This window comes from Rhopalosiphum padi, chromosome 4 (genome assembly GCF_020882245.1).
Source record: "Rhopalosiphum padi isolate XX-2018 chromosome 4, ASM2088224v1, whole genome shotgun sequence".
Lineage (NCBI taxonomy): Eukaryota > Metazoa > Arthropoda > Insecta > Hemiptera > Aphididae > Rhopalosiphum > Rhopalosiphum padi.
The window spans coordinates 10,991,735-11,014,234 of record NC_083600.1 but is presented as its reverse complement, the minus strand read 5'-3'; the positions used below and the strand labels follow the sequence as shown (position 1 = coordinate 11,014,234).

At 28.1% G+C, this 22,500-nt stretch overlaps 2 protein-coding genes and 1 long non-coding RNA gene across 3 annotated transcripts; 1 reads left to right on the top strand and 2 right to left on the bottom strand.

Moving 5' to 3' along the window:
• Window positions 1-556: 556 nt before the first annotated feature.
• LOC132928940 (uncharacterized) lies at window positions 557-4,303 on the bottom strand. Its single transcript, XR_009662071.1, has 3 exons — window positions 3,851-4,303; window positions 1,665-1,748; window positions 557-789 (listed from the first exon to the last, which is right to left on the bottom strand). It is a non-coding gene; the product is annotated as an uncharacterized LOC132928940 (long non-coding RNA).
• Window positions 4,304-4,372: 69 nt separating this feature from the next.
• LOC132928939 (cuticle protein 19-like) lies at window positions 4,373-9,009 on the top strand. The gene is made up of 3 exons (XM_060993895.1): window positions 4,373-4,521; window positions 7,040-7,285; window positions 7,896-9,009. The coding sequence occupies exons 1-3, from the start codon at window positions 4,378-4,380 to the stop codon at window positions 8,151-8,153; spliced, it is 648 nt and encodes a 215-aa protein (XP_060849878.1). The 5' UTR covers window positions 4,373-4,377; the 3' UTR covers window positions 8,154-9,009.
• A 3,643-nt stretch (window positions 9,010-12,652) lies between these two features.
• LOC132928900 (DNA damage-binding protein 1) lies at window positions 12,653-20,141 on the bottom strand. The gene is made up of 19 exons (XM_060993845.1): window positions 19,679-20,141; window positions 19,085-19,233; window positions 18,739-19,001; window positions 18,316-18,454; window positions 18,092-18,241; window positions 17,877-18,030; window positions 17,584-17,805; window positions 17,065-17,515; window positions 16,813-16,979; window positions 16,609-16,739; window positions 16,345-16,529; window positions 16,162-16,285; window positions 15,859-16,090; window positions 15,517-15,782; window positions 14,276-14,446; window positions 14,100-14,209; window positions 13,852-14,021; window positions 13,559-13,785; window positions 12,653-12,901 (listed from the first exon to the last, which is right to left on the bottom strand). Exons 1-19 carry the CDS (start codon window positions 19,743-19,745, stop codon window positions 12,803-12,805), a joined length of 3,477 nt encoding a protein of 1,158 aa, XP_060849828.1. The 5' UTR covers window positions 19,746-20,141; the 3' UTR covers window positions 12,653-12,802.
• Between the last annotated feature and the right edge of the window lie 2,359 nt (window positions 20,142-22,500).

Genomic DNA, 22,500 nt, shown 5'->3' with positions numbered 1-22,500 from the left:
AACAGGCAGTACGTCCGTCCGTTCGACCTTAACCTTTTGGCGGCGCGCACAAGACTTGGGCAACGGAATGAAAAATGATACGGCGATGAAGATCTATTGTATAGGTATACCGCGGCGAGCGGTGCCGGTCGGTGTTTCGCAACGCGATTATTTGTTTTTACGTTTTCACGAAAATAAAATCACGTAATCCAGTTTATGTGCCTACTGTTCCCGAGGAAATTTGCCAATACCTATATTATATTATTATGCTGCGCTCGGGTATAATATAATAATAATATGATTGTGTATACGCACGACATCCTCTTCGGTCGGCGACGATCGCAGACAGATTATTATTAGACGTGTACGTATATTAGGTACGTCAGAGAAACTCTTCGTACATGATATTATTATTACTCATATATTACTAGGTATATATATATATTGATTGTTGATATTAAAAACGAAAAAGCATAATTATGTTATACGTACATATGTATTCAATTTACACGTAATACGTGTACGTTCGCGTGTAATTGTAATAGTATTTAATCGGATACACGAAAACACACATCGATTTCAAATACTCGCAAATCATAACTATATATATTATATCTATGTATTATCGTATTACATATTTATGTAATATATTAAATGTACTGTACAAAGATGGAATATATATTATATTATACGCAGTAGGTACATTGCGATAGGTGTTATGACCGCAGATAATGCTGGATACACCACTTTATTTATACGATGGCTCACGCATAAGTCTTCACGAGTAGATAAATTGTCTGCATACCAAATCTAAAAAACCCAAAAACGGAGTACATTATACTTCTGTAAATTACAGAAACGTCGTTGTTGCCTAAACTTATTGATTTATACGCATACAAATCATAAACACGGCATAAAGGGGTTAAAAGGGGGAGGATACAGACCTTCTAAATTTTTAGAAAAATTAAAAATGCTTTTGGTTTTATAGGAACAAAACGCTCAAGACATAACCATGTATTAAAATTATATTATTTTATTTATAATATTATAATTTTTATTACGATTCTATAAATTGTTTATAATTGTATTGTATATGGCATATGCATACATGATCACATTTATCTTTTTTAGTACTATACTGTTCAAACTACAATTTTTCAGAATTTACAATTTAAAACTGTACCATAAAAATATTCTGATTACGGAAAAAATTTACAATTATAAGTATATTTTAAGTGACATTATATTTGGATAAATTATTTTAATTTATGGTCGTTATAATGAGTCAGGTGCATTGAAGTGCACTATAAAATACTAGGACACTATTCGACACTATTCAAACATAATATTATGTACCAATATATTATTATGTGTATTATAATTTATGACGTTATAGTCAAATGGTTTCATAACATAGGAATATTCCCATGGAAATATAAAATACGGCCGACTTATTATTACTTTTTATGAGTGAATGTATGTTTCTATAACGCGAATATTATTTTAACGTATAATATATGACATAATTAAAATTTACAGAGATTCCGTAAAGTCACTTATTCGTTTCAGGAAGAGAGAATAATTACATTTTATTTAAAAAAAAATAAAATCATAACCTATACACGTAATATTGTTTTACTTATATATGTGTGTATTGTAATTAATAGGTAGCCTATATTAGTTACCTGAAACTTGGTTTGTTCTTATTAAAAAATACATTAGGTCTGTTTATTTTTATTTGATGTGTGTGAATTTGGATTCGAATTTTCCTAAAACAAAAAAAAAAATAATGATTTGAAAGAGGTGTTTTAAATCTTTACAATTATCAATCATAGGGCTATCTATTTTAGAGTTATCTAATTTGTGCACATACCACATAATATGTTTGATATTATCAATAGAGTATTCACTACGTTGTGAAAAATTTAAAAGAATTATAATTTTCTCACAAGAAATTATTGGAATTCTGACTATTCCTAATTTCTTTTGTGTACGTAATTATCTCGAGAGATATTATTATCGATTTATTTTATTTTTTAACAAATACTCGAAATAAGAATTATTTTAAGATGTACCGTATGTCCAAAACATTGAGACCTTCATTTAAAGTAATTTAATAATGCCCTTCAATTTGTTATAGATGATAAATTTCTATTTTTATATACAAATGTAAATACAATACACTTAATACCTTGATATACATTAACTCAAAGACGATTTTTCTTTAAGAGCACAATAAAATTATGAAAATGGAATATTGACATGGGTATTAAGACGACCTTGATAAATAGAGCCTTTATCTTCTTTTGAAGAGTTCATCATTGGCACTAACACATTATTAATAACACGAATCTATATATATACGTGTCACGGGCTACTGTATTACTTGCTTATAATAGACAATAAAGCGAATAATTTAGGTATTTATACAATAGATAATTTTCGAGTACCAATTACGAAAATCGAATTACATATTTAATGATACCACATGACACTATTGAAGTGTTGTACATTGTAGTTATAAATATGTACAAATTATATTTTTAATTAATGATAAATAAATAAATAAATTACAATGCATTACTAAGTATGATCACTAATCTCTGTTCATAATGTTTAAATAGCTTAAAATTGCAAAAGAAATATCACACAGTTACTAAAAAAAAAATGTTATTATATTTTATTTTTAATTATGTAAGAAATTGAAGTTTAATCTCATAAACATGAAATTTGAATTATTAGTTGATGAAGTAGATTTTATTCGTATTCAATTTAAAGGAGTACATTAGGTTCAACTATACCTATATGGTTATATATATATTATTATTAATATTTTTCTTTACCTATACCTAGTGTATTTATATTCATATTTACATTAATTTTAATTTAAAAATGTGATTTAAGTTTTTTTTTAATAACTATAAATCTGCCATAGAATCGATAAAATATGTTTTTTATAATTTGAAAATTGTTTTGCCAAAGATATTTTTATACATAAAATATATATTCAGATTATTTATTGTTCGTGCCTAGAAAATCACTTAAATCCTCTATTTTCTGCACTTAACACTTATTCAATATCTGAAAATTTCTAAAAAAAAGATAGTGTCGTGATCTGAACTCTTAATCTTTTTAATAACGAAAGAATAAAATAAAATATAAGAAATTAAGAAATAAAATTTAAAGTGTAACTATTGGATAACTTTTTTTCTCGCGTAACTCACGCCATCTTGTATTTTAGTGTATATGCTTATTGTAAATAAACTTTTACTGATTGTATATTTAGTAACAAAAAAAAATGTTATTTATTAAATCTAAAATAATTGTTATAAATGTACTATTACTTTTACAAGACATAACAATAATTAGGTATTGCAAACATAATATAATACTAAATAATAAAAAAAAATAATAATAATAATAATAATATAATATATATTATTAAGATTTTATATTCAATATAGTATTACCTATATAAACATCAAAATATTGGTGTTCCAAAAATTGAATATGATTTTGAAATCTGCTTACTTATAAAATTAATATATAACAATATATGTGCTATATTAAATTAAATAAGTTAAATTAGGTAGTTATTTTCATTAGTTTTATCTAATATAATTTATAATTATTATTGTATACGTATTACAAAGGATTTTTTAAGTTTAAAATTAGTATTTATTGATAAAAAATTAAAAGTTGTATAATATTTAATGTTGAATATATCAGTTTTCATTTTTGGACTAAAATATTTTTTTAGATGCTAATTTTAGTATAATTAGTATAGAAAATAATATTTTTTAAATATTTCAGTGATACAAGTTTATTAAAATTATATAACAAAGTAATATATACATATTTATAGACTTACGGGATCTCATACGTGAATAGTTTAACTTGCAGTAGACAGTGGATAGCATGTCTTACAACTTTTTCACTCCATTAAAATTTTGAAAATGTAAATTTCTACAGTAAAAATTCTACTACAGAGATGAAGTAAAGTATTAAGCTTATCCGCAGAATAGGAACACTCAATAATATCATGATGATACTTATGCCGCATACGCGCATATAGTAGGTATGATACTTGTATACTACAGACTACAAGTTACTCGTCTGACACTGACTAAGTATTTAGTCCAAGGTTCTTAAATATAATTTATTTGCTATAACACCGACAATAAAATAAATAACGCAAAATAAAATAAGTAAAATAATAATAACCAAACAAAAACGATTATTGTGAGAGCAATTGTAGTGACGACGGCCGCAGTGGTTGATAAAAAAAAAAGAAATAATATCATCGGCCTAAAACGACCGCGAACGCACGTGGATGGACGATTGACCAATGAGCGACTGGCGAGCGTGGGGACGCCCGATGTCTCCCTTTTAGTATAAATGCACCGTCCCGTCCGTTGTACAGATCATACTGAATCCAACAGTGTTCTAGAACAGTCACAGCTAGTTCTCAACGTTGTGTTTTATTTTTCAACAGTGCTTTATCACTACTCACCGTTCAACTCAAAAATGGCGTTCATACAGGTCAGTATAACATAATATTATATTTTAAGATTATATTATGTAATGTATAACGATAAAAATGATAGTTGATCTCGCCGAAATACTAAAATATCGCTTGGCTACTTATCTAAACTTTTATATTTTTTTACTGATCTATAAATTTAATACTGTATAGTTCAATAGTATTATTACAATTGCATATGATTTCTGCACATTAAAAATAAAATTACTATGTTTTTACACCTACATTTTATCGCAAGTTTAAAAATAATAAATAGTTAATTTTAATTTCAACTCTATAATTCGACAGAACTATAGAAAAGTCACATTTTTTTATATTTGTACTTTTATGAATTAATAAATATTTATCATAAAATCTCTTCAACCTATATACTTATTAAAAAAAGGCTATAGCAACGTTCAATTTCATTTTCATAACTACTCTTAAATTTGATATTTCTTAAATCTGAAAGTTATAATATTAATAATTAGCTATGTCCAAATTGATGAAAAAATCGTACCGTTTCTTTAAATTTGCATTTTTAAAATCCATAACCTCTATAGATGGTGAAAAGAAATGGCTATATAAATGTATAAAATAAAAAATATCTAATATTCACGAAGGTTGTGATTGGCTGTATGAGAGACTTTAACGTCCGTTTGTATTAGAATGGATGATTTATTATTTGAAACAATTCGAAATACGTTATATTCTCATTTACAATAGGATTAATATAAAATTTAGTTATTTGGTAGAATATTTAAGATAAAATGAAAAAAAATTATTCAAACCTTCGTTAAAATATATATACATATAAAGACCGACTGCGTAGTAACTATACTAACACGTAAAGTTGTAAGTACGTCTATGACGAAATTGACGAATGCAATGTATTCCTGCATTCGTGCATACATTTTTTCCAGCAATATATTCTTAAAATTGTATTCTCTTTAGTTCATATAAAATGCATACGGTTAATACACAATTATATATTATCATATATCTGTACTATTCGAAGCGCTTTACGATCTCACGCAGTATCATATCCATATAAATAGCACACATATATTATATATATATATAGTTTATTGGCGTAAAAACCACACACATATTATACATATAATATAATACGCAATCATTAGTGAATTCAATTCGTAATCACGAGAAAAATATAATTTCAATCGCATTGTTTGTACGCGACACTATACCTGCAAGTATATATACCATATTATTTATAATATATATAATATAGTTTTCGACTTTCTACACGAATTCTCACAGCGGCGGTGTTACGCGCTCGTCGGGCGCAAGTCTGTCCCACCGCGGTCTGCGCATTTATAGATATAATATTACACACACATATATAAATATATATATTATACGTGTGACCATTTCAATAATAAAATATACGTACGCGTCCGGTTTTCCGCGTGTTACAATTAATAAAAGATCATCGGCAGCGACGACTGACGATTGCGCAACACGCGCGTTGACCGCGTTTTCTTGCGACTATAACCCAATTATCGGATTCATTTTTCACGTCCATTGTGCGTGCTTGGCCGCCGTGCCATTGTCGTGCGTGCGAAAGAATAAAAAAAAAAAATAATTACATTCATAATATATATATATATATATATATATGTATATACATATACGCGTGCACCGCTATGGAGTGCGCTTCTCGTCGGCGGCGCTAAATACCTACATGAATATATACATATTATTGTATCATACATATAATATTATACACACGCGGTCGTGATCACACCCGACTCGATAAATTCCGTATAATATATACATTTAAATATACATGTAAGATATATACGCGTAATGATGTGTATATAAAATATACGAGATCCGATCATCGGGCACGATTCGACGTGAACGATAGGTTCGCCGTTCTTCGCTACGGCGTTATCGACTCGAAAAAAAAACGCACACGGGTGCATATCATAATATTATATGTTATGTATACATAATACGCTGCTGCAGTAGGGACGCAATAGCCAATAGGTATACGTACACTGCAGATAATATATAGGTTATATTATATGGTCATACGTAAGTACCTCCGGGAACGGCCGGTGCAGCAGTGGTGTCTTTTTATATCGAGATGCACGACGTGAGCGGATTGCTTGTAGCCGCCTTACGCGGGCGAAGGTGTGGCGTTGGGGGGCGGAAACTTCGCCGAGAAATTTTATTCACATATTACGCGTTGTTTTCGTCAATAATTGTAGCCATTCCATGTGGTTGTCCGTGGTTCAACGTATAATGACAATATTATTGTTACGAACAAGGTCTGTGTGAATATTGTGTTATAGGAGTAATCTCAGTATAATATTACATAATATTATAACCTATAGTCTATACATATACGTATATTTTACATATATTACGATACCTCCCGATATTTAATAAAATACACCCGCGTAAATGTAAGACTAATGCGAGTGAAATAACGAAGAAAAAATAGAAAAAACAACATTTTTTTTTTTTTTTGATAAATAATATCGAAATGTATTCGTGTCCGTTTGGCAGTGTACACTCGCTGCTCTCCTGTTGCACGTGGCTTGCGGAAGCTACTTGGCTCACCGCGCTGCCGCTTACCACGGCGCTGCACCCGCTGCGATCGGTTACCACCACGGCGGCGCACCTGCTGGTTACCTTCACCACGGTTATGAAGAGGCCCCATCCTACGACTACGCTGCGTATCCAGCTTACTCGTCAGCCAGCACCTACCAAGCCGACTACCCCAGCTACTCCTCAAAACCCGTCGACTACTACGTGAGTGATGCACATCCTGCAATACATAATACAATATATTAATTTTTAATACATTTTACATGAATAATACAATACATAATATTAATGATAACAATCCTTGTATCAAACGCCTATAGCCTACATCCAAATAATGTTCTGACTTACATTAAAATATTCTGATCACACCGATTATATATTTGGTTTCAATAGAATCTAAAGAAACAAAACATACACCTAAAAAGTTATAATATATTAATTTTTCCTTTCCTGAAATAAAAATTTTTCGTAGATAAATAACGATTTAATTAGATAAATTAATACGGAAATTCAATTTTTCTCAATATCTTTTAACGTCGAAAAAATTTGTTAAAAATCGGTCATGACAATATCATATTATTATGAATATTATGTATCAAATGTCGTATGTATATCCTCTTTATACAATATGTTTACTGCTCAGACGACTTAAACCGTTTCTTATCACCGATGACCGATGACCGCCAAAAGTTAGGTCCATAAAAAATAAAATAAAAAGCCTCCACGTACACAATATTATCATGTCACTTCATTAACGTGTACAATATTGTTATGTTGTTTTTCTCATATCCTAAACTCGGAATGGCTACCGCAGTCGCCGCCTAAGTACTCGTTCAACTACGGCGTGAAGGACTACCACACCGGCGATGTCAAGGACCAATGGGAAGAGAGGGACGGTGACGTTGTCAAGGGTGAATACAGCTTGGTCGAACCAGACGGCACCACACGCAAAGTCACTTATACCGCTGACGACCACAACGGTTTCAACGCTGTCGTACACAAGTCCGGCACTGCCCATCACCCGACCCACGTCGCCCACGCACCAACCTACCACCACGCTTACCGTCGTTAAGACCAATTAATACACGAATTTACCAAACATTAAACCGTCGTTACCACACGTTATATTATTAAGTATTAATTTTTTAGGTATACGTTTCGTTTATAAGCGTACAACGTTAATATATAGTATATTATATATATATAGCATATAATAGTAGAGTTTTTACCAATACCAAATCAAAAAAATATAAATAACACAAATGTCAATTCTTCCGTTTCATACGGTATAATATGAGTACGAAAATTTTAGTATATTCTAATATTTCACGCTATATATACTATATCGAGTCTCTTGGCGTTAACTTTACAAAACTATTCTGATTCCTTCTGTCTCCACTCGTTGCTTTTCGTTGAAATATACTCGATTCTTATATTATTATAACAATTTTTTTACACGCAAGAAATCGATTAATCGAATGAACTATATTTATATATTATACGGCTCTTATTGCTTCGTCAATGATCTCTTTTCGATATAATTATTACACGATAACCGAATATCCCGACGTGCCTACTGTAGGTCGTATACACCTAATATATATTGTTTCGTAATTATTATAATATACGTTTAGAATGAGGAAATTTTTTTTACTTTAAAATTATTTTTCATTTGTTTTTTTTACACGGTGTTTTTTATTTAATGTCTACTATTTTATTATGTATTCAAATTTATTATTATTAATTTTTACACGCTTTCAAGAATTGTATACCAAATCCTGGGTATAATATTTCTCGATTGTTAAAAATGTTGTAGAAAACATACTTGAAATATTTTTGTATACTTTTTACTTGACCATTTATTGTACTCTGTTTTGTATATACATTTTATAATTGCTCATAATATATCTAAAACATATATATTTCTATATCTGTTTAATTTTATTGTATTATTTCTGGATAACTTCATCTATGTCGTAGTGAATAGTGATACCATTGCGACAACAACGATACCTATACATGATATATATATAAATAATTAAGTAACTAGGCTAATGCGCGAACGGCATGCAAAGTACGTAACATGCAAATAAACAATACTTTAGAGGAATTAAAGAAATAAGCAACTATAATGTTAAATATTTACATTATAAATAGACTATTTCGTTAATATTATACACGTATTATAAGGAAATTACAATTTTAATGTTATTTGGCATCCAAATGAACTAAAAAATATCATACATTTTAACGATTGCAATTTGCAGTAAATAATAATATATAGGTTATACATATTACAATTAATAAATAATTTTCTTGTGACATTCCAAAAAAAAAAAAAATAAAAATTAACATTAAATAGGAAAAAAAGTCGTAGACGGGCACTGTACCGGGTACGACACCGATATGGCGATATATACATATACGTGCACACATAAACCACACAGCGCACAATGCATATTACATAAATGCCTGGAAACAAAATATTATACATAGAATTATATTATATACATCTATAACGTACGGTAAACCGAACTCGGCACACGGAATCGTGCGCGTTTTGTATCGAATTCAGAATATTTGTATTTAAGGTCTGTAGCCTCACAATAATGTATCTATATACAGCTGGTGTACATATATAATAACACTGAATATATTCTATGGATTGCGCGCTAGTTATATACGGTTGCACACGCGTATATTATGGATATTGGATAATAACGTATGAGGTGTTGTGTATATATGGGGTATGGGTAGGGTAGTATATAATATAATATATAGCAATACGGCTGTGGCCACGTATTATATATATATTATTATTCTGTTCTTATCATTCTCGTCGTGTGACGGTGACCCTACAATAGTGACGCGTTATAATAAACAAATATTTCGCAACGATCGAACCGCCGCGCGGGGACGGTTGTCACGAACGAGCACGGCGAACGGACACGACACATAATAATAATAATAATAATAGTAATAAACAATAATAAATAATAAATAATGTAATACGTTATGACGCTCTCGTACATATTACGAAGTGTGGTGTGGGGAAAGGGAAGCGTATTTTCCGCGTTTGTGTTGTACCGTGTTTTTTACGCCGGGCGAGTCGAAAACCGAAAGTCCGCGTTTTGCGCTACGCGGTTTGGGCACGGTTTCGCGGATCGTACGCCACTGTGATTATAGTAGTGTCATCGATCATGATAATATTAATAGTATTGATTAATGAATAATGATTACTGTACGTGGCACGCGCTATTTATTATAGATAATAGCGATTAGGCGGTCGCGGTTATGAGATCGACACGCGTGGAAAATGTAAATATTTGCTAGTCGTCACCGCCGTAACGAATCGATGAAAAAAAGTCCGAGTTCTAATGTTAATTTATTATTAATTGACGACGATACTATATTGTGTGAATTACGTGCACGCGAGTACCTATATTGCCTATACGTCACGCCGTGTTCAAAACCGGCCGATACCAACGTATAATAATAATATCACTATAACCCGGTTTTTCAATCGTTTATTTATTCGCGAAATTACTATCTTTCGAATATATTTATTCTAAGGATAAACCTCCGAATAAAATGATAAGTGTATATCAATGTAAAATTATCTACTAGATAGCTATTCAGCGAATAAAGTTATTGGAGTTAAATAAACGTATCATAAAAAATATAAATTTTATATACTAATTTTTATATACATTCAATTTTTTTATGACCAATTCGCATAATAACTGTGAACATTTTTGATTTTATTTCAATTTTGCAAAACTTGTTAGATACATACAAAACACGACCAACCTGGCCTTATAAATAGGTAGTTTTAAATAAATTACTTTATTATACGGAAATTACCTATTTGAATTTAATTATAAGTCTTACCTGGACTTTTTGACGAGGGTGCAGTTGTTGATTGATTTATCCGCAGTGTTTATGGTTGGCCGAGTATTTGCGTGTGACCTTATCCATCCAACATGGCACGACGTTGTTTTAAACACGATTGGCATACGATTTAGTAATTAAAGATACGTCAATGTTGCGTTTTGATTAAGTCGAGTTCTTTTATACGGGGTTAAGCGGACACGCTGGTGCAAGTTTTTTCACTGTCCAACACTAGTGTTGTGATATACTTTTATATAAAAAAAACAGCTCTTTGTGATTTACTTGTTGTCATTAGTTAGGACTTGAAAGCGTTTGCATATTTTTATTGGTCGATCGTCCTGTAATATGTTAAGTAAGCACAAAATATTATGTTTCACAGAGATTTGATTATTCAAAATACGAATTTGAGCATATTTTATAATTTCATGATCGTATTTAGTCTTTTTTAATGTCATATTGTAACGTGAGAAAAAACAACGTACGATTTTGTGAAAATAAGAATCAAGATTTTATTAATAAGTGCTAATTCGATAAAAACATAAAAGATAAATTCTAAACTACTTACCCAATTATTATTGAGTATAAAATATTATAATAAATTATTAATTGCTTGACATTGCTGCAACTTGTTTTGTATTAAATCAAAATAATATTTTTTTTATTCAGAACACGGATTTTACAATTGGTAATTTATGGTGCATTTATCATATAATAATATGAGTGCATATTAATAAGAACATATAGTTAATGAAATACGAATAGAGGTTTTAACTATATTATTAGCATATTCTGCGTAAGACATCAAGAAAGTTTTTACTGGGGCCCTATCAATTGCTTTTAATTTTCTTTCTTTTATAATACCAATAGGTACACTGATAATAAAATTGTTATTTCAATAATAGTTGATTACAATTGATTTAAAAACTATTGACCATTGTTGTACCACTTAAAATCAATATCAAAATCATAACAACATCAAAACAAGTTTAAATATTTTAGGTTTTGAGTTTATATTTTTGATAAGTCACTGGTATTAATGAACAATAATTAATTCCACGTACTATAACTTTTAATAAGCCATAAGCATACGGTTGGACTTTAATAAATCTGATCTCAAAATTATTTACAAGAAAATCTGTGGAATATACATGTGTGGGTTTGACATTTGGTGAGTATGGTTTAAAACTATAACAGTGTACAAATGTTAATATTTCAAATTAACAACTGAGCAATACTTTTTTAATGGTTACAAGTCTTAAAAAAGAGTTAAAATGTATTCAGACTAACTTGTTTACACAGATTTTGAATTCTGTAGATAATACCACAATGGCTACAACCTACAAAGTATAATTTCTTCATTAGAAATATATTATATTCACAAACGTAAAATTAATCACATTAAACAATAAAAACTATAAAATAGTGTATCTATTTTTTACAGCATCCATTCAAAACATATTTATTCAATTTTGATATATCTTATAGATAATAACAATTTTAGTTTTAAAAATAATTCAAGTTTGAATTTAGAATATTATAATTTATAATCATATCAAAATTCAATATATTTACGGTATACATCTTTTAGATTATATACTGGTAATTGTATTTTTTTTTTTTTTAAGAAATAACATTAAATACGGTCATCTTATTAAGTAAAAAAATATTAACTTATGAAAATTACTAATATAAATTCAATTTATTTTTAGTACTATTATTTAAAATTTAAATTGAACAAACTAAATCAAAGGTATAATACATGATTTGTACATTTGAAAAAATTGTGGTTTAATACAAAAATATCATAAAAAACATTCAATTAATTATTAATTAATGTATTCTGGTTAAATCTTCAACCAGTTTAATGACATCATCTAAAGTTAATTTTGACTCTTTTGCAATTTTTTTGAAATCATGATCGTAGGATGACTGAAACATAAAAATGTATAAAATTATGTACCTTATAAGCATAATTTTAACAATATACATACTGTATTTAAACGTTTGTTAAAGGTTTTGAATAATAATAAATTTATCTACATTATCAATCATACAATAAACTATCATTATAAATAACATGAAAAAAGAAAAGAAATACAATAAAGCAACTGATAAACTAAAATAAAATATTTAGATATTGAAACATACATTCATCAAGGAAAATACTAAGAGTTGTATCAATTTTATATTTAACACATATTTGCAAGAATTGCAGTTTTCATTTATAATACTACTTTGAATAGTCAAGTCTTAAATTTCAAAAGGATATTTTTAGTTTTTAAGAAAATAAACCTGTGAATCATAATTAAAATATATAGTATAATATGTATGTATATAATTATACAAATATGATAAACACATTCTGCACTAAAATCTTGGATTAGAATTATTGTTGCCTTAATAATTATATCAATGATTTACTGAAAACCATCAAACATGTTTAAAAGTTTAAAAAAATCAATTAATAGTGGATCAAAACAAAATATTACTAAGAAATAGAATTAAGTATAAACATAATTATTTTTTCAAGTAAATAACATTACATTATGTGTATTGAATGCTAACTAATAAGTTATATTACAATACCTCAAGTGCATTAATAACTTCTTGCATTTCTTTTTTTGATAAATCTAAAAAGCTCTCAATTAAATCTCCATCTACAAATGATTCAGCATTCTCTGTTCTTATTTCAGTATGATAGCTTCGCCAAGACTGATGTTGAATTTTTCCTACTCCTTTAATCACTGATGCTAAACTTTTTTCTAAATCATTCAGAAATTCATACATTTTGGGAGTCAACTGTGTCACCAACCCTAATAAAATAATATAATCATTATTAAATAACAAATTCATGTTTGTTTAAAATATTTTCACATTACCTAGAGCTCCACTGCAAGTACCATAAAGAATACCTCCTTGAACTGATACATGAGTATCAGTGAAATGCTGCATTACTAATGAACCATGCCTGAACACATTTACTAGATCACCCAAGTGAAATTGACCAACTTCTTGAAGTTGATGTCGGGCTTCATCACTTGTCAATGTACTAAATACATAAAATAAAATATTTATTAAATTATTATTTTATATATTATACACAATATATAATAAAACAATAATTCACCTATCTTTGTGTATAATAAATAGGTTTTTATCATTTTCTGCACCTAAGAATATATCGTCGTCAATAATTTCTATGGCTGTTGACCATTTTGGATTGTAATCTCTAGCTATCTACTCGTAACATGTTAAAGATATTATAATACGATTTTTTATTTATCATAAATTTAAGTAACTTACTTCATCAAAACTACCTTCCATAGTTTTGTATTGTAACAATGTTAATGATCTCATTAAATCACCACAAACAATAAAGTCTCCTTTAGTTTTCACAAATAGTGCTACAATATTATTGAAGTGGCTGCATTCAAGTCTTAATTCTTTTTCAGCAGTCCATTCAAATAATCGAACCTATGAAAACAAGAATAATTAGATAAGTTGGCGAATAAATAAAAAGCATCTACCCCTAAATTATACAAATAGTCATTTGTTACTAATTAAATCATATATTATCCAACATCCCACACATAATATATAATTGTAATAAAAAATGTGTTAATTATTTAAAAATAAACAAACAATTTATTAAGTTTGAAATATTAAATATAATTATTAATTTTTTAATTTATTTACAAAATAAAATCTATAACTTTCTAAATAATGTTCAATATTTTTTTTATTTCTTTATTTAGTTGATATAATTTTTAAAAAAATATTGTTTTTTATAACTTTTTTATTATTATTCTAAAAATATTGCCAGTAACAGTCTTTAACTTTTTTTATATCATAAATCATAATCATAATGTATTTTAAAAAATCTTTTGAAGTGAAGACAAGAAAATAATTATAATTGGCAAATTAAATGTGATCAATAAAATGGAAAATGTGGAAATATGCTCTTAAAAGTACACATTGACCAGTGGAGTCTAATAGACAATTTTCTCTCTGTGGTTATATAGATGTAAATTGAGAACAATAGTAGATATGTAGTAACTACTGAATATCATTGAATAAAATGTAGATTAGATTAGTACAAATTGAACTCCATAATTTTGTGTTGTGAGGTAAATAAAATTCAAAACAGTAATACATCTGTGGAGCTATCTGTCCAGTAAATAACATCTTAAAAAAGAAATTTACCAGGCAGTCCTGTAATACAACATATAATAAGCAGTAACCTATCCATAAATTAATACAACATAATATAAATTATAATAGCTAATATTATTATTGTTTGTTATTCAAATTTAATCAAAAGGCAATGTCTGTAAATCTAACTTATCCTCAAAAACTAAAATTTTTGTGTTTTTCCATAATAAACACTTACAAATAAAAAGGAAAGAAAGTACATACACCAACATTAAACAATATGTGCGATAAGAAAATTTAATATTGAATTTTTGTTGATTTTACAATCAAACCAGGTATTGCGGTCAAATTTTGACCAATAGATAATAATAGTTAATTAATCTTCAACTTACCGTACAATTAACTGCAGCTAAAAGTTTGCCATTAAATTCAGCCATACCATAACATGCACCTTTTACTTCTTTCTCACTTATTTGTGTAAGTTTTGATGAAGAATCATCCCAATTAAATATAAGTATGCGTCCCAATTTGGGATCTTGGTCTTCGGGATTTACAACAGCAGTTCCCAATATATAATAAGTAGCAGGATCATCACCCAATTTTGCTGATATGATACTTAGCGCATATTCATTTGAATTTAACTGATGTGCATGTAACACTACAGGTTTTGTTAAAAAGTTATTATTAATTATTAATGCCTTGTTTTAGTAATTTGTATAAATAAATAAACTTACCCTCAAAAGTATTTTGGTCTAGCACAAGCATATTATGAATTTCAACTTCAAGACCATATTCACTACTTCCAATACTTAATGGTCCTTGATTACTATTTGCAGATGTACTATTTGGCATACGACTATTAATTGCACCAGAAGTATTCTGAGCACTGGTACTAGCACTAGGTCTAGCTGGGACTAAATTTATTCCTTCGTGAACATCTATTCTCATTGTTATTATACCAAATGACTAATATAATTTAAAAATGAAATAAATAAATTAGAAATGTAAAATTTAAAGTATTTGTTTGATAATCATACCTTGCTTGATTCTTGGTGTGCAATTCGTCGAGGTGCTTCTCCAAGAGGAATGGTACGAATATGTAGTTTTTGCATCTCATCAATTGTACCAATTATAATAGAAGTATCAGTTGCCATCGCCAAACTTTAAATTGACATAAAATTAGATAATTATATATGTATTTAATCTTTCAATTTATTTACCTATCTGGATAACTTTTAGTATTAAGTGAACACATGTGGTTAACTTTGCGCAGATTAACATTTGAGAAAATCAATTTATTATTTGATGAATATATTACAGTTGGGTGATCTGAACATGCAAATACACTTGTAGTAGCAAGTGATTGGAATTTTCTGATTAAAGTAGGTTGGGTACCAAGATTGACCTAAAATAAAAATATTTATTGTTTTTATATAACTGTTTAAAAGTTTATTTATTATTTAATTAAAATTATTTATTCTAACCTTACGCTTATCACTTAATACTCCATTTTCAGGGTTTAAATGAAAATAACATAAGCTACCATCTCCTAATGCACATAATAAATAGTCAATATTTTCAAATGTTACCATTAATATTGATCGAGGTATGATTTCTATGGAACAAAATATTGTTAAAACATATTGTAAATAATATAATTTGTAATAATTATTAATTATTATATTTACCTTCGCCTAAAGGCTCTCGAACAAGTTCTACAAAGTCAGGTAGTTGAAGTACTTTTACAGATATGTCCATCCATAAACCAACAGCTACCAAACTTATAGTTTTGGAAAATTCATCTTTAAATGAACAAACATCAAGACAAGACACTTCATGTTCTAATGTAATAAATCTTTAAATAAAGGTAAAAAAACATGAAATATTTTAGAATTAAGTAATAAATATTATTAGTAATAAAATATATGAATGATCCATACCCATTTTGTAAGACTTTGTCTGTTCCAATTTCAATGTAATATAAGCTATTACCTGTAGCACAAACAGCTTGATGACCATTACATGATACTACATTGATACTTTTACCATCGGGTACATTCCATTCACTTATTAAACATTTGCTTTCCAGACAAATCAATCTAACACTAGCAGATGTTATTTGGACCATTTTGTTATTCGATGTATTACCACAATAAAATGTTTGTAACTCAGATTGAAAACCTTCTAAATCTATTTCTTCTACTTCTTCCCCATTGTATGTTAACACTCTACTATGTCCAACAAAAGATAAAACTAATGTATCATCCAGAAGACTATCAGTAGTAACACGTAAAGGCCACATTCCTTTAATTCCAACTAAATCAATCGTGGCCACTTCTTGAATTCCTATTCCGTTGCGTATTATTCTAAGAGATCCTTCTTTATAAGCTCCTTAAATGAGAAAAAATAAAACAATGTTATCATTTTTGTCTTTATTTTTAATAAGGTTTAATACACACCTGAGCAAGTAACAACTTGTCCTTGGCCCTGTCGTTCTAAATCTATAACACACATATCAACAATAGGTCCTAAATTCATAAAAGTATCTAAAACAGTGATGTGTGAACCAAATTGATCAGGCTTTTTATTAAGTTTTATAAGTTGAGAATCGCCCACTCGAGATGCAACGTATATTATTTTGTTATCTAAGTATGTGAGGGATTCAGGTATGCTGATCTCTCCTGAAAAAGAGATATACATTGATTTAATAAAGGTTATAATTATTTAAATATAATTATGTACTATTACTTACCCAATAAATCAACTTTTGGATCTTTGATTTTAAATGTACCATCTGGATTTTTTTCATAATTCAGTAATAACATAAACAAATGACCAGCCATATCTCCAAGTAAATATCTTGTACCTTCTGAATCAATTCTGGCATAACATACTATTGTACTTTGCTACAAATATACATATAAAATACTAAAAATGTCTTTCTTTGATAAATAAATAATATTTTACTTTTATGACAGGAGGAGAAATAGCAATAAAAAAGGAACCATTATGATACAAAACTGATTCTCGACCAATGATAATGGCACCACAAAGAGGCTCGGGAACAGGAATAATCATTGAAGCTTCCGTTTCAACATTTTCTTGTTTCCAAGGAGTCTGTTAATAATAATAATAATAATAATAATTAGCAAATAAACTAGATAACTTCAAGAAAAACAAATATGAAGCACCTTTACAAATTCTTTATCCTTTATAGATAATTCTTTAGCTTTAATGTGGCGGCCCATAGTATCTTGATGTATAATAATAATAGTTGGATTAGCACAACCATACAGAAAATCAATATCTTGTACTTCAACTTCTTCCATCCTAGCATTAAATCAAAAAATACACAATTAATATAAATTTAAATATAATAATTTTCAATTTTTTGTTAAAATATATTTTATATTGTATTATTGGATTATATTATTCTGCTTTAGAGGAAAATAAATTTATATAAAAACAATGATATATCATTTCTGTTATTCAATAAATCATAGTTAGTTTTAAGAATATTAAAATTAAAATTTTTAATACAATCAATTTGCTTTTAATTTTAGTGAACAATAATCATTATAATTTCAGTTATTAATATACTTAACATATTTTACCTTAAACAATAAGCCTTTAGTTCGCCTTCTTTATCTAATGGTATGATTTTAAATAATCCATCATATAATTTTAGACCAATTACCCTTGCACTTGGATCAATGACAGCCATAGCACCGATCTCAGATATTTTTCCAATTTGATCGGATATAACACCATGAGCTTTTGTAATAATTTCGATATCACCACTTTCTGTTTGAACACATTCTAAAATCATGGTGTTGTATCGAGCAGTTACTACAAATAACAAGTCTTTATCCTTATGCTTGAAAAAAAAATTTAATCATTGACATTTTTATAAGTTTAATCATGGTTTAATATAATTTTGTCATAAATTTAATACCATACCTTAGGGCGGAAAACTTTCATTATTTCAATTTTTCCATATAATGCTATTTCTTTAATTGGCTGCAAACCTTCTTCGGTGACTAAAGATATGTCTATACGATTAAATCTTGCAACAAGTAGATTACGATCAGTCGGTGATGTGAAATTAGCTAAAATTGAAAATATTAAAATCTTATAAAATAAAAAAAATTGCAATATTCACAGTGACTATATAAAAATATTCAATAACTTATGCCAAACAGATGAATAATACTATTTCTTAGAACCTAAATATTTTATAATTGAGCTAATTATACAGATAAACTCAAATTAAAAGTTTGTTTCATAAATTAATTCAATACCACAAGTGAATAGCCAGTCATCAAATACATTGAGAAACAGTAAAAATGTTCATAAAACCACTAAACTAAGCAGAAAATAACCTAACTGTTAATTGACATTAAAATAGTTTTATAAGGGTAGTCACGAATTTAAACGTTTACACGTTCTGTAATGTAAAATATAATGTCCGGCACAAAATAAGTGACCGGACGGTGTTGGCAAACAAATACTTATGGTACTTGGGTGTTGGGGTAAATGCTTTATATCACGTACCCGAGATGCTGGTGACGACCGCTGTAGGCTTGTGAGCTGTTACGGTATAGAACTGCTGCATGGTCATGTCTGTGATCACTGATCAATTATTAGACTGCTATTATTCAGGTTTTTGAAGACAACGAACTCGTGTTCAGCAGTATCGTTCATTCACGTGCAATGGGCAATGTAAGACAATAAGCGTGAACGATATCGTGAAAAAATAATGAAGATGTAATAATAGCCAATAGGTATTAGGTATCACTAGTTAATCTTCAATTAATAATTGTTATTACTAAGGCCAAAACCGCGCAAAACGTGTACGGCGGAACTAGTAACTACCAGTCGTCGTAAGTCACGGTGTCGTTACTTGTTGTCGTATCGGTCGGCGGTAGACTACGTTATCGCGAGACGGTACGGTAGCACCAGGAAAGCAGGGAAAAACTGTGTGTACCATGTCATATTTATTTTGTTTTCCGTTCACCATGCGCCTGATATCCTCAAAACGCCGGACCGACCGGTATGGTATCATGTACGACTGCGGTTGGTTTATGTTACAGTGTTACCAATAACTCCAGAGAAATATCGTCATTAAATTTGCATTATTATTATTATTATAGTGATAGAGCTGGTGCAACCACAGCATGCAGCTGTTCCAAAAAAGTAAAAACTTGTTTCACAATAAAATTATTGTTTTTATTTTTCTAAACAATTACCTGCTGAAAATATATCGCCTAAGACTTATACTTAAATTTACATTATACGTATACCATTATAGTACAATGCACAAAATAAAGAAACTTAACTATGTATTTGCGAGTTTTTAAGAAGTTAACTGACAGAATAAATTGTTGTAAAAAGAACAATATGACAGATCCGGCGTAATGAGTAGCAAAGCATTGAAATATTATATTATGTAATTGATTTTTTTAGTTAAATGTTTTGTTAATCTAATGTTTGTTAATTGTTATACATAATTAGTATGTCATATAGATAAAGTTATTGAAAGAAATATTGTTCGCCTTCCGCATTTAGTAGCCTCTATTCAAGAGGTTAGAAGTAAATCGAGTTTCATTAAACACATTATAATATCAAACATTAAATAATACTTACTTATTGCATAGGTACAATTTAATTGGAATTTATCATTGAATAAGAAATCCCAGGCAATATAAAATCATAATTGAAAAATATTTTATTAATTAATGTATTTCAATTTTATTCTTTAAATCAAAAGTTTAAAATAAACCTATATGATTGCTTAACAAATAACTTATTTATATGTTAAGGGGACTAGGATAAGTTGAATAGTTTCGTTATCTGCTATCACCCACTTTTTTCGGGACATAGTTAATATTTCAATAAAAAAAAAATACATTTATAAATGTATGATGTATGTGGTTAAATTTTGTAAAGTAATAATTGGTTGATATTAATGCTGTGAGGACAGTGCGAGTTTAGTTACTATCACTGTGAATTACTAGAATGCTATTTCGAATTCTTTTTGACAATACGATTTATTGCTGTGCGGCGTTATGTATAGGCAATAGAGCAACATCAATGTGTGGAACATAGCTTAAACATTTTAAACAGTTTACTTTAAATTATAATGGAACTTTTCATAATATTATCCATTTAATTACCTATCATAATTCATAACTACTTATATTATAAAGGTAATAATGTAAGAACCATACGTTACTTTTAGATTCTGAGAAGACCGATGGATGTATTATTTTTAATAAGATGGGCGTTCTTTTTAAAATTTTTATTTTTTGTTATTACCTTTTGCCTTTTGGAGTACTAAAAATCCTTGATTTTCAACTTTAAAAGTGGTTTCTGGTAGACAAGTTGGATCAAAAAAAAAAAAAATAAAAAATTAAGAAAAAACGGGAATTCTTACGTGAATGCCGATTCGTATTTAAATGTTGTGTAGACCATGAACTTATTCACTATTCTACAGACTTATAGTAAGGTAATATTAACTCAGAAGTTAATAAAAATAAATAAATGTATAAATATACATTATCATAATTTATAATAATTGAATATCAATAATATGTATAATAAATGCAATGTTTACGACAAATATTTAATCACTTGGTCAATCAATTAAAAAAATTAATTCAAGTTTGCTCATAATTTGTTTTTAAAAATATTTAAGATACAAAGGTATATTTTTTTTTATAAGCATTTGAAGTTCAAATAAATACAATTTTCTTCTGGAAGAGTACAAATTAATTTTTGTATTTATTATACATATAAGTAATATAAGTCGTGTATTTATTATATAAAATGTATTATATTTAATTATAAATAATATTATATATGTAATAAACTAATAAATAATGATATTATCTCAATTTTTTTTTAAACCGCTTAATCTCAAATAAATAAGTATAAAAAACAGATTATTATCTTCAATATGAAATAGAAAATATTATAGTCTTTAAATTCTTATGGTATTTAATTGTTTATATCAATAATTGATTAGGTAAAAAACAATTACAACAATAATTAAAAATAGACATGTAAAATATACTTTTTATTTTTTTTTTATTTATTTATATAAATTTAAAATAGCTTATTTACGATCTATATTTAAGTAAGTACAATAAGTAAATATTTATAAATAGTACTTTTTTGAGGAAATTACTCATTAGTAGCACCTCTGAATTTGAATATTTTAGATTGGAATTAGTTGACATTGCTCAATAGAACTTTGTTAATGACTGTAGTTAGTAGCGAATAGTGATATAAGAGGAATTATTAAATTTTTAAAATCGGTTAAGAATGAAGTTAACTGTGATAATAGGTTATTTGATTTTGAGAAATGTTGAGGA